This window comes from Lontra canadensis, unplaced genomic scaffold, assembly GCF_010015895.1.
Source record: "Lontra canadensis isolate GAN:19392208 unplaced genomic scaffold, GSC_riverotter_1.0 scaffold41, whole genome shotgun sequence".
Lineage (NCBI taxonomy): Eukaryota > Metazoa > Chordata > Mammalia > Carnivora > Mustelidae > Lontra > Lontra canadensis.
The window spans coordinates 5665991-5679403 of record NW_022631035.1 but is presented as its reverse complement, the minus strand read 5'-3'; the positions used below and the strand labels follow the sequence as shown (position 1 = coordinate 5679403).

The 13413-nt window shown below is 45.0% G+C and overlaps 1 protein-coding gene across 1 annotated transcript in view; it reads right to left on the bottom strand.

Annotated features, from left to right (window-relative positions):
• GRB2 (growth factor receptor bound protein 2) overlaps positions 1 to 13413 on the bottom strand; it is a 70759-nt gene that overhangs the window by 49262 nt on the left and 8084 nt on the right. Inside the window, exon 2 of the mRNA XM_032870631.1 lies at positions 12298 to 12512. Coding sequence (XP_032726522.1) covers positions 12298 to 12375 — 78 coding nt within the window. The 5' untranslated portion in view covers positions 12376 to 12512. The remainder of the gene's footprint in view (positions 1 to 12297; positions 12513 to 13413) is intronic.

Below are 13413 nucleotides of genomic sequence, written 5' to 3'. Positions count from 1 at the left end.
CCTGAAAAATTGCAACTTGGCTGCATTTGTCATTTTAAGCCAGTTGGAAGACTGACCTAAGTCAATACTTATATCCTTATAAATATATAAGAAAGCAGATAACGTTACTTTCATATCAGGTGTAGGGAAGAGATAAGTGGGAAATAACGAAGTCTGGCCTGCAAGATTTTTTTTTTTTCCGGGTCAATCTGTTCGTAAGAAAAGGGGCTGAGGATGCTAGCATGCATTTACACGAAGTCTGTGTAGTAGCCCTAAAAGATGTGGAGGACTTGTGCTTCCAGAACCAAGAAGTCTTTTAATATCCAACAAATTTGCTCCATTAGGGTGTACTCAGTGACTTTTTTTTCTCTTGTAAGAATGCAAGACATTTGTTGTTGTTGTTTTTTAAAAGATTTTCTTAGAGGGGCGCCTGGGTGGCTCAGTGGGTTAAAGCCTCTGCCTACTTGTGGAAGGAAGCTTGCTTCCTCCTCTGTCTCTCTGCCTACTTGTGATCTCTGTCTGTCAAATAAATAAATAAAATCTTTAAAAAAAAAAAAAAAAGATTTTCTTAGAGACAGAGAGTGCACGAGAGAGAGAGAAAGAGAGCAAGCGAGTGAGCACACGCGCGCACAGGGGGACAGGGAGAAGCAGACTCCCCACTGAGCAGGGAGCCTGATGTGGGACTTGATCCCAGGACCCTGGAATCATGACCTGAGCCAAAGGCAGACTTAACCAACTGAGCCACCCAGAGGCCCCTATTTGTTGATTTGTAAACTGACACCTGGAAAAATTTTTTTGAAGAGTTTATTCAATTCCAGGCACTGAGATCATGACCGCAGCCGAAGGCAGACGCTTCACGGACTGAGCCACCCAGGTGCCCAATCTGGAAAATTACTGGAGTGTTTTACTGCTTTTCTGATTATGAAACTAACATACGCTTATAAAAACATCCGCGACAGAAAAGTACGCTAATCCACCAGAATCTCAACATCCAAAGAAGACCAACTGCTACCCACAGAACAGTTCTCTTTCTTCTTTAAACGGCAGTACCCGCGAGGACGCCTCTGTCAGCCACTCTACCTCTTCCTCAAAGCTCCCAGCAGAGGGTCCTGGCTCCACAGCCCAGCATGTGCAGCACCAACTTACAAAAAACCTGGTTTTTCTAAACGTAAGTTAGCATGGATGACCTCCCTCTAGAAGGATTTCATTCAGCTAAAAGAAAGGAAAATGGAACTAAAACTACACCTATGAGGGGCACCTGGCCGGCTCAGTCAGAAGAGCATGCGAGTCCTGATCTTGGGGCCACGAGTTCAAGCCCCACACTGGGTGCATAGGTGACTTAATTAAACAGAACAAAACTTCCACCTATGAATCCACACCAAATTTCTCAGCTATCAAGATGACTTATTAAATTAACCTGACACAGCTATAAAAGCAAATTAACCAGTGGAAGGACTAGCAAAAAATACAATTAGCCTCTGTTGTCAATCAAGTATCTCAGATGCTGAGTGGACATTTCCTCATTTCACACATCTGGTGCCACAGTCCTATAAACACTTGTCAAACTGTGAAGTAATGTTCTGTGTTGAAAGAGACTGGCACAGACGTTGCTGTGCTATTATTATATATTCTGGCTACGGATTATGGGCCATTCTCATTTAACCTAATCTCAAGCAGGTAATCCATTCAGCACTTTTGGACAGTAGAGTAACATATACACCAAGAGCCTCCTTTGAGATTATGCATTATTATTAGAAACAAGATAAGTATCCTGCAATAAGGAAATAGTTAAGTCTATTATAGATTTTATTATTTTTAAAAATTTTTGGAAGATTTTATTTGACACAGAGAGAGAGAGAGATAGAGAGCACAAGTAGGGGAGCTGTAGAGGGAGAAGCAGGGTCCCCGAGAAGCAGGGAGCCCAACACGGGGCTTGATCCCAGGACCCTTGATCATGCCCAACCGAGGCACCCAGGTGCCCCAACTTTTTTTTTTTTAAAGATTTATTTATTTTGAGGGGCAGGGAGCCTGCCTCACCTTCTGCCTCTGCCCTGCTCTCTCTCATGAATGAACATTTTTTTTTTTTAAATTCTACAGAAGGCTTCTGGCATTTTGCTAAACTTAAGACTTTAAAAGACCACTATTAAAGAATTAGCTAAAAATTAACATTAAAAAGTATTGACATTAAGGAAGTATCAAAACAAAAAAAAAAAAGCCATTCGTTTGAGTGAGGAAATTTTCCAATATTTTACTGCAAAACATTAGCACCTGTTTGGGTAAAACTATCAGGACAGAAAACATAAGAACTACTAGAAACGGGACACCCAAGGAGACGCTAAGCTTTCCTGCAAGGTAAAGAAAAAAACATAGTAAAGCAGTATGTAAGCATCCTTCAAATTTTAGAAAGCTGTTGGGGGAAAATCTGCCTCTTCTTGGCATTCGGACCAGAGAAAATGTTCCCTCACTGAGGACACTTAGAGACCGTGAAAGACTCCTTAGTGCCCCTGTGGTAAATAAAATAATGAGCTTGCCCAAGGATGCTGCTTCTAACATGCTCAACGCTAGCCGACAGCACAGCCCCAAAGCTCCAACCAGCCAAAGAAGTCTCCGAAAGCCCGGCCCCCAGCAGGATGCCGTGCAGGTGCCCATCTCCTTGCTTTTGGGTTTAATCCTGACAGAAACCAAAGACTTGAAGAACAGAGAAAGAGCTTGTCTTTCTCACAACCCTCCACCAATGCCGCGCTGAGCTCTGGGACAAGGTTTCAACTGGTCTGAGTCTGAGGTAGTGTCAGGACACGCTCCTTTTATGGGTACAGTCATGTGACTTAGCAGTCACCTGAGCCAGGGGTTGGACTGACATCTTATCAAAGCTGTGCACCTGAATAACACTAATAAAACTAATGGCAGGGGCGCCTGGCTGGCTCAGTCAGTGAAGTGTGTGACTCTTGATCTTGGGGTCACTGAGTTCGAGCTCCATGTTGGGTATAGAGAGTACTTAAATAATGAATCTTTAAAAGAAATTGAAAAAACAAAACAAAAACTAATGGCAGCTAGCATTGTCTAGGCCAGTCATTGCTTTAAGCACATGAATTAGGCTTTTCTTTTCTTCCTTTTTTTTTTTTTTTTTTTTTTTTTAAGATTTGAGAGAGAGCATGAAGGCAGGGGGGACGGGGGCAGGGGAGAGGGAGAAGCTGACTCCCTGCTGAGCAGGGAGCCCAATGAAAACACGGGGCTCCCTGGACCCCAATGAAAACACGGGGCTCCCTGGACCCCGTGATCATGATCTGGGCCAAAGGCAGCCGCTTAACCGACTGAGCCACCCAGGCGCCCCTCTATTAGGCTTTACTTATCCGCACTGTGACGCTAAGGAGTTAGGTGCTCTTGGTCCCATTTTACACACGGGAGAACCAAAGCGCAAAGTAAATCACCCAAGACCAAAATGTCTGTTCAGCCAGTGGCAGAGCTGGGATTCAAAGCAGGCGGGTCTAGCCTGGAGTGCCGGAGCACCTGTCCCTCACAATACTACAGATGTCTCTCATTCCATGTCCATATGGTGCAACTGAGGGAGTATCTGCCAAAGGGACCACGATTTCCCTTGAAATCATCATGAATCACTTTTTAAAGGATCTTAAGTTTTAGGACACTGAGTCACAGTGAATTTCAGCCTAAAGATTTAAAAGCAGGTTAAACCTCAGCCATTAGAAAATCAACCAACCCGACCAGAGCCCTCTAACTTCCTGGAATATCCATCAGGTAAAACATGCAAAATGTTAACTGCTACTTGAATGTAACTTCATTGCTTTAATAAAATTATGAACTGATTACAGAGAAATGAGGACCAAAAAGGAGTAAAAATCACCTGAAATCAAGCTCCTTGGAGGCATCTGTTACCTTCTGGAGGCGCATTCGGAAAGAAGTCCGTGTATTTAATAAGCAAACAGAACGAGCCCTAAAAGGGAGCTCCCTCTTCACTGACCTCATTTGGGTACGAGAAAGCCCTGCAGGGTGGCGGTTAAGAACCCAGAATCTGGACTCAAACCGGCCTGGATCTGAACGCTAACTTGTAAACTTGGGCCAGTTACTGTAAACAGGGCCAGTCTCAGGTTCCTGATCAGTAAAATGGGGATAACAGGATCTTTGTTAGGATTCTTCCAGGGCTTAAAAGGGAATGGAAGTAAGACATTAAATTTAGTGCAAGGTCATCCTGAACATCCAATGTGTCACATTACTACTTTTTCAAAGAGCATCCATTCAAACACTTCTCTGTGCCAAGGGCAGACATTATCCTGTGTTGACACAGATTTACACCAACATGAACACCTGCACAGCATTCCGTTTTACAAGCACGATAAACCGCTTATGTAGCCCCCTACTTAGGGGCTACTTAGGTCTTTGGTGGCGTTTTGGTAATATGATAATTCCATCAATTCAAAGATCCCTCTTTTTACACAGTTTAACATCTCTGAAACGCATCTTACAGATAGCATTTCATAATTTAAAGGCAGAAGTTTCTTTTCTAGGTGGTACATACATTAATTGAAGTAAATACCCGATGTCTACATTTTTTAAACCTTTTTTTTTTTTTTTAAGATTTTATTTATTAATTTGACAGAGACAGATCACAAGTAGGCAGAGAGGCAGGCAGAGAGAGAGAGAGAGGGAAGCAGGCTCTCTGCCGAGCAGAGAGCCCGACGTGGGACTCGATCCCAGGACCCTGAGATCATGACCTGAGCTGAAGGCAGCGGCTTAACCCACTGAGCCACCCAGGTGCCCGATGTCTACATTTTTAAGAATTTTTTTTCAGTGCTCCAAGATTCACTGTTTACGCACCACACCCAGTGCTCCATGCAAATACGTACCCTCCTTAATACCCACCAACAGGCTCACCCAATGCCTCCTCTCCTCCCCTCCAAAACTCTCAGTTTGTTTCTCAGAGTCCACAGTCTCTCATGGTTTGTCTCCCCCTCTGATTTCCCCCAACTCACTTCTCTCCATCTCCCAATGTCCTCCGTGTTATTCCCTATGCTCCACTAGTAAGCGAAACCGTATGATAATTGACTTTGTTTGACTTATTTCACTCAGCATAACCTCCTCCAGTCCCTGATGTCTACATTTTTTAAAACTTGAGAATTTTCTTAGAATAAATTTTTAGGGGTGCCTGGATGGAGGCTCAGTTGGTTAAATGGCTGCCTTTAGCTCGGGTCATGATTCCAGGGTCCCCGGATCAAGCCCCAAATCAGGCTCCCTGCTTGGTGCGGAGCCTGTTTCTCCTTCTCCCCCAATTGTGCTCTCTAGCTCTCTCAAATAAATAAACAAAATCTTTTTTAAAAATAACATTTTAAAAGTAGAACTGCTGGCCCATTTTACGTTCTGATACATGTCACCAAGCCACCATGCGGAAAGACCGTGTTATTAGTACAACCTCCACTGGCAGAAAGTGACAAGAGTCCATTTCTCCACATCCTGGCCAACACAGGGTGGGGTCGATCTTTATCATTCTTGCTAATCTGACAGGCAGAATGATCTCATCTTACCCATTTCTTTCACTGTTGAACTCAATTTACTTTAGATATGACGTCCAGTAAGTCACTCAGTAGAAGGAGTACCACTGACCGGCTGCTCCTGCCTGGCAGGTGAGCGAAGCAGGATCCCTCCCATCTCTGGTTTCCTCACATCTGACAGTTAAGGGGAGCAGGAACGTACTGTGGGGGGACAACGTAGCCAGACCTAAGATCAAGCCCAGCTGTGCCACTTACTACACGTGCCAACCTGAGAAAATTCCCCTGGTTTGTCTGTTTCTACAGCGGTAGGATGAGGCTAAGGAGGGCCAACCTTTCATGACGCAAATTAGAAATACTGCAGAACCCTGTGGCATAGTAAATGCTCCACAAATGGTAGCTATTCAAGGATGACTTCAACCACAATGGCATAAGAGGTGAGAACTGAAAGATCCCCCAAGGAACAGTACACTTCCTTACTCATTTCTTTCTCCAACAGGGATGACCGGTCTTCAGCCAGGCCCCCGAAAGGAGTCTTGTACGGGAACTGAAAGCTCCTTTTTAGCACCTATTTGGAAACAGTCCATTCAGATGACAGGGGGAGAAATGAATACAGCGAAAGGCAAACAAATTATTTGTTCTAAGAGAACTCAAATCATCCTCATTCATAAAGATTATATACAAAATTTTGGGTTTAGTCAAAATCAGCAAGAATGGTTGTGGTTTTTTTAAATTTTTTAATTTTTAAATAAACATATAATGTATTATTAGCCCCAGGGGTACAGGTCTGTGCATCGCCAGGTTTACACACTTCACAGCACTTACCATAGCACACTCCCCAATGTCCATAACCCCACCACCCTCTCCCGTCCCCCCTCCCCCAAGCCACCCTCAGTTTGTTTTGTGACATGAAGAGTCTCTTATGGTTTGTCTCCCTCCCGATCCCATCTTGTTTCATTTATTCTTTTCCTACCCCCCAAACCCCCCACATTGCATCTCTACTTCCTCGTATCAGGGAGATCATATGATAGTTGTCTTTCTCCAATTGACTTATTTCACTAAGCATGATACCCTCTAGTTCCATCCACGTCATCACAAATGGCAAGATTTCATTTCTTTTGATGGCTGCATAGTATTCCATTGTATATACATACCACATCTTCTTTATCCATTCATCTGTTGATGGACATCTAGGCTCTTTCCAAAGGTTGGCTATTGTGGACACTGCTGCTGTAAACATTCGGGTGCACATGCCCCTTCGGATCACTACATTTGTATCTTTAGGGTAAATACCCAGCAGTGCAATTGCTGGGTCATAGGGTAGCTCTATTTTCAACATTTTGAGGAACCTCCATGCTGTTTTCTAGAGTGGTTGCACCAGCTTGCATTCCCACCAACAGTGCAGGAGGGTTCCCCTTTCTCCGCATCCTTGCTAGCATCTGTCATTTCCTGACTTGTTAATTTTAGCCAAGGAATGATTTTTGTTTTTAAGCTTTTATATATCGGGGTGCCTGGGTGGCTCAGTGGGTTGGGCCTCTGCCTTCGGCTCAGATCATGATCCCAAGGGATCGAGCTCCCCATTGGGCTCTCTACTTAGCGGGGAGCCTGCTTCTCCCGCCCTCTCTGCCTGCCTCTCTGCCTACTTGTGATCTCTCTCTCTCTCTGTCAAATAAATAAAAATAAAATCTTAAAAAAAAAAAAAGATTTTATTTATTTCAAAGAGAGAGAGAGAAAGCAAGCGAGGGCACAAGCAGAGTGGGAGGCCTGGAGAAACAGGCTCCCGACTGAGCAGGGGGTCCAGCACAAGGCTTGATCCCAGTACCCTGAGATCACAACCTGAGCCAAGGGCAGATGTTTAACTGACTAAGCCATCCAGGCACCCCAAGAATTCTTATCAATAAGCAGAGAAATGCTACCAAGTACAATGAATCTGAAATCATGGAAGAAAAACAACAACAACAACAACAACAACAACAAAACCATACCATCCCCATTTTTAGGTTTAATCATTCGAACACCTGAAAGGAGACTCCTGGACCCAAATTCAGGACTTCTGGCTGCTATAAAAACTATCACCAATCAAACCCCAGTTCCGATTCCTGGCTCTCAGGAACATACTCGGTAGGCATTCATTTCTCAGTGACACAGATTTATTCCAATGTCCCCAGCTGACAGGCAGAAATCCCCTTATTTTTCCATTCACTCAGCATCCCTCAACACCCTCCCCACCCCCATCCTTCATTCTTAGTCTCTAGCACCTATGCGGGCACTAGTCTCACAGCCGGCTGGCTCACTGTGACCTCACAGGCTGGGCCTCCAGGTTTCCCTCCTACCCCAGAACACTTCCATCATCAGCTAAAAGCCGACAGAGGCTTCTAAAGGATAAGATCGAATTCATACTGGTTTTTCTTATCTCACTCCAATTCTACTTTCTTTTCCACCATGGCACAGTCTCCCGACCCCATTCTAGTGTTCCTATCTCAAACACAACAAGCACCCCCTGTTCCCTCCCATCCCTCTGGCGAGGTCCAGTTCAAGTCACGCTCCCTCCACACAGCCCTTTCCAATGTCAGCTCTTACCAGTCGCTGCCCTCCCTACATTACAGTGTGTGATACAACTCAGCATCTCATGAAATACCAGTTCCTCAGTAAGTAGTAATTGTTGTGATCTTGGATGGATCATTTAACCTCTACAGGCCATTTCCTCAACTAAAAAATAGTAAAAATCAAAATTAAGAGATTTTAAAAGGTCTTCTGTTCTAAAAATCATCTAATTTTGTATACTGCCATATCCTGTTTCACATACTAATTTCACTTCTCTTATTTGATTTTAAAGTTCCTCAAGGGAGAAAGTATTTCTTTCCCAACTCTCAAAGCAACTTATCCCAGGATGTGGCTCAAGGAGATGCTCAGTAAATGTGACATTAAAACAGGTCATCAGCACCGAGATAGAAAGCTTCAAAGAGCCAAGTGTGAACCCAAGACCTATTTCTTTTCTTTTCTCTCTCTCTCTTTTTTTAAAAGAAGATTTTATTTATTTATTTGACAGAGGCAGTGAGAGAGTGAATACAAGCAGGGGGAGCGGGAAAGGGAGAAATAGGCTTCCCACCGAGCAGGGAGCCTGATGTGGTGGCTCGATTCCAGGACCCTGGGATCAGGACCTGAGCCAAAGGCAGAGGCTTAAGGACACCCAGGCACCCCAAGATTTTTAAGTAATCTCTACACCCAACGTGGGGCCCAAATTCACAACCCCAAGATCAAGAGTAGAACGCTCCACCAAACGAGCCAGCCAGGCACCCCTCAAGACATATTTTTTTTTTAAAGATTTTATTTATTTATTTAACAGACAGAGATCACAAATAGGCAGAGAGGCAGGCAGAGAGAGAGGAGGAAGCAGGCTCCCCGCTGAGCAGAGAGCCCGATGTGGGGCTCTATCCCAGGATCCTGGGATCATGACCTGAGCCGAAGGCAGAGGCTTTAACCCACTGAGCCACCCAGGCGCCCCTCAAGACCTATTTTTAAAGCAGTATTGAAAAGTGATAAAGGTAGTTAGTGCCAGACAAGTAGAAGACACCAAGATGATCCACTGTTGGTTCTTTTCTAGAATTAAAGGTCTGCCTTGATAGAACATAAGCTGCTCGCTTGAATGCCATGAACACAAGTGTGAGAGCTCAAAATGGTCTCTATTTTTTTAAAAAAGATTTTATTTATTCATTTGAGAGAGAGATAGAGATCACAAGTAGGCAGAGAAGCAGGCAGAGAGAGAGGGGGAAGCAGGCTCCCCGCCGAGAAGAGAGCCCAATTAGGGGGCCTGATCCCAGGACCCTAAGATCATGACTTGAGCCGAAGGCAGAGGCTTAACCCACCGAGCCACCCAGGCACCCCTCAAAATGGTCTCTTAATTTGCACACAGCTCTGTCTGAAGTGTGGGTACGTAAGTCTCTGAACAGCAGACGCGACTTTTAGGTAAGCTCGGATATACTGTGTACTCTAGGGGAGAGAATTCAGAGGCCTTGTTCGGTGGAGAACCCCTGGGACTATCTGAAGCCTACGGGGCGATGGCAGGGAAAGTGAGTTCATTTTGGCCATGCAAGGCTGAAACCTCCAACAAAAAGCAATTCCTTCCATTCTGTGCCCCAATGCCCTCCTCCTCCCCTCCAAAAAAACACGTGCTTTTGTAAGACGAACAGTAACAAACACAGATATACCAAAGCATTTAGTTCTATTTTAGGCTTCCAAGAAAATGTTTTTATTTTTCTCTCTTCTCAGGGCAGCACAAGTCAATATGTAGATGGAAAGTAAGCAAGCGGCCTGCTGGAGGATGGGGTCCACATTAACCAGAGCTAACCAGGAGCTCGAGGACAGTGAGAGGAGTAAATCCCTGGGAACTCCAGTCAGAGGTAGAGGCCCAAGCCCCTTGCCACTCCATTACCCTCAAATAAAACGTATTTAGTACCCATGTGTATATGCCCCCCCCTTATGGAGAGAGCAGACAGAAGCTCTATTTCAATCAAGTCAAACTGGTCAATGCTATTCCAGCCACTTCTAAACATGTTTTGGCTCACAGCTAACATCCTAAAGAGCTATCAAATCAAATCAAAGCCCCTCAAATGAAATCAGTTACTCCTTGAATAATCAAATGAAGGAAACACTGCTTTTTGAAATAACAGCTCTTAAGACAAAGCAATATCCCTCCTTCTCAATCGGCTGTTTCACAGAATTTCGAGACAAAGGGCAACTACTATATCGTCACTTTTTTTTTTTTGGAATAAAGCCACAAGATTACTAATAAACAGCTAACGGTCACCATTCAAAAGTAATAATGACATTATGACTTCATATGCCAGTTATCTACCAAATTGGAAAGAACCAAATATATGCATTTTTCTCTCCCCAAAGAAAATCTGGAAGTAAATGTGCCCTCTGACTCACTTTCTCTCCCATCAGAACAATTTCTGGGGGAATGTTAAACAGTATCATCTTCCCTAATTATAGGATGGGAGAGAAGGGGTTCACAGTTGTTCGAGAGTTTACAATTTAAGTTGGAGAACTTATGAGATGCTCATGGTCTAGGTCTAGGATACACTTCAGTGCCTGAAAATTATTAAGAATAGACCTCAAATCCATATTTTCGTTTTGTTGCTTTAGTGCTACATACATAATGGAATAAACTTAGAGAAAAATATGAACTACCGGGCTTCCAGATTCAAGTTTCTTGGGTAAGCTCGATGGAGAAACCCCAGTTTGCATTGTGGGGAAAAAAAAAATTGTTCCTGCTGGGTTTCTGCAGAGGTTAGAGACATGAGCAGCCGATCTTTTTTAAAATCCCATTACAGTTAACTCACAGTGCTGTATTAGTTTCAGGTGTACAATATTTGAGTAGCCAATCTTAGGATGGTACCACGACTGTTTATCTGCTAAAAACAGTCATCACCTATGGAAACGTCAAATTACTCCTCTGTACGTCCATGATAGAGTAATTTAACAGTCTAAGCTCTCTCCTTTGCTCTGACTTCTAGCTAAGAAAAAAGAAACCGAAAACGTATGTTACTCTAAAACCCACAGCTGGTTCTGTCTGCTTTCTGACACTTCAGTGCTGACTTTGAGAATATGCTTGGGGAGCCTGGCATCCCAAGGACAGCTCTGAAAAAAACACTTTCCTTCCCCTTAAAGGACTCTTCAAAATTGCCTTCTAAGAAGCACAACCTACATGTCTAACGTCAAGACACTTTGGGGTGGAACTCTGTGCCTCAGGCAAGGAGAGCAAAATAGTAACTACCCACAGGTTGGCAGGACTCAAAAAAGTGGGGAAAAAAATCAGCAGTCTTTTTATAGGGGACCACATTTCTACATTTCCACTTTCTTTCTCTTTGTAAAATATTAATAATTTCACTCAGGGGTAGTAAACAAATGCGTGGCAAACTCCCAACCATCAGAAAAATGTCAGAACTTGAGAGGCAGCGAACCCGGGATACGCAAATGCTAAACTTCAGGTTCTCCTGTAGAGCTGACACATTATTCGATAACACCCACCCTTGTAAAAATAAATTACATATCCAAAAGGGCAGGCTGCTGCCGTCAATTGGGTAAACAACATAATTACCATGTGCCAGGTGGAAAGCGAATCCTCATGTAAATAGTTTGGGCTCGGAATGAGCTGCAAACTGGAAAGCAGCTTATTTTTAAACTGTCAGCAGGTTTCTTTTGTGCAATTAGACTGTAATACAGGGTAATTGCTCAAGTTTCTTTTCAGAAAATCGCCATCTGACTCGTACAATAGCAAGACAAACCTAAGGATTTAGGACTCCACTGGTTTTTTTTTTCACCAAGAATTAAAAGACACTGAGGTTCTTTAATGAGTTCTGGCATATACTTCTAACCACCTCTCCAACTAGCCTCAGGTTCCGGACTGCAAAAATCTCTTGACTGGGTAAAGTGAGACTAATTGAGTGCTTTTACATAAATAGTTCAAGTTTAAGTCTTAACAACAACAATAAGGACAAAAACCCTTCCCCTCATACACTTCTTTGCTACAATCATGCTGCTTTGACTTTCCCTGAATTACCAACCAACAGCAAACAGAAATACTAGAGGCGTTCACACAAAGGCAGTTAAAGACCATACATCAACCCAGCCCTCGTAAGTCATATTTAATATTCCACTCAGCATCTGTGTCAGCTATCCGGAGCCCACCCCACGGTAAATGGGAAAAGTGGGCACCAAGAAAGGAGGGCCTCTGCTTCTTTGTGTTATCAGGGCAAACGAAGGTAGATGAGTACAACAGGAGGCCATCTCAGCATTTGCGTGGCATCACACTTACCTTGAGGATGTCCCCCCTTTTGAAGCTCAGCTCGTCGTCCGCAGTAGCTTTGAAGTCATATTTGGCGATGGCTTCCATTCTGAGTGCTGCTCAGGGCTCAGCAGCCTGAAGCCGGGGGAAGGGAGTCTTCCCTGCCGAAGCCACCCAGCACTCTGGGCTCGGCCTCGCCGCTCTCCCGGGACTCGCTCGTGCACTCCGGGACACACAATGCTACCCTGAATCACAAGAGGGATGGGTGAGAGAAGTGGCCAGCACCGAAGGCAGCCCCGCCCTGCCGATCGGCCCGCAGCCCCAGCCCCCACGCCCCCTGGCTCGGCCCCGCTCGGCCCGCCTCCCTCGCTCGCAGGCAGACGCCCCGATCGCCTCCTTCCTCTTCGCAGTCTCAGCCCCCAGGCGACTGACAGGCCCGCCGGCCAATGGCGGTCGCCGCTCGAGCTATTCCCGAACACACTTCCTCTTCCTTCCCGCTGGGTGTGCGCGGTGTGCAGGAACCGGCTGGAGCCCCGCTCAGTCTCCGCCTTTCCTCCCTCGCCCCTTATGCTCCGCTCCTCCGGCTCGAGATGCAGTCCACTCCAAGAAAGGCCTCGCCCTGGGGATGGGACCCCGCTTTTCTCAGTGGCACGGGCCCATCTCCTTCCTTTCTCCCTGCCAAGCTTTCTGGCTTTCTGAAAACGCTGGGTCCCCTACCCAGTCCAAAGCAAGCAATTCCGGCTCTGGTCCTGAGCTGCTTGACTGTGCTCAGAAACTAACCTTTGGTCTGCCCCTAGGAAAGCAGGAGAAGGTGAACCTCGGAACTCCTTTATTAAATCCAATTTGCTGTTCTGAGCAAGGCAACTCCCCACTGCTACTGCCAAACTGCTCAGCAAGCTCAGGTAACCAAAAAAAGGAGATCCGGCCGCATCAGAGCCTTTTGTGGGTGAAGACCTGCTCTTGCCTAAGACACCTTCTCCCCTGAACACCCCCAAGGCTTTGGAGTCCCAACAGCCCTTGAAATAGATGTCCAAGGTCCAGCATTTCCAGAAGCATCCTCCACATTATTTCCAAACACCCTAGGGAGCAAAGCTGAAGTCCTAACTACACTTGAAAGGAATCCCTTTTTCAGAATCTGAGCTGCCA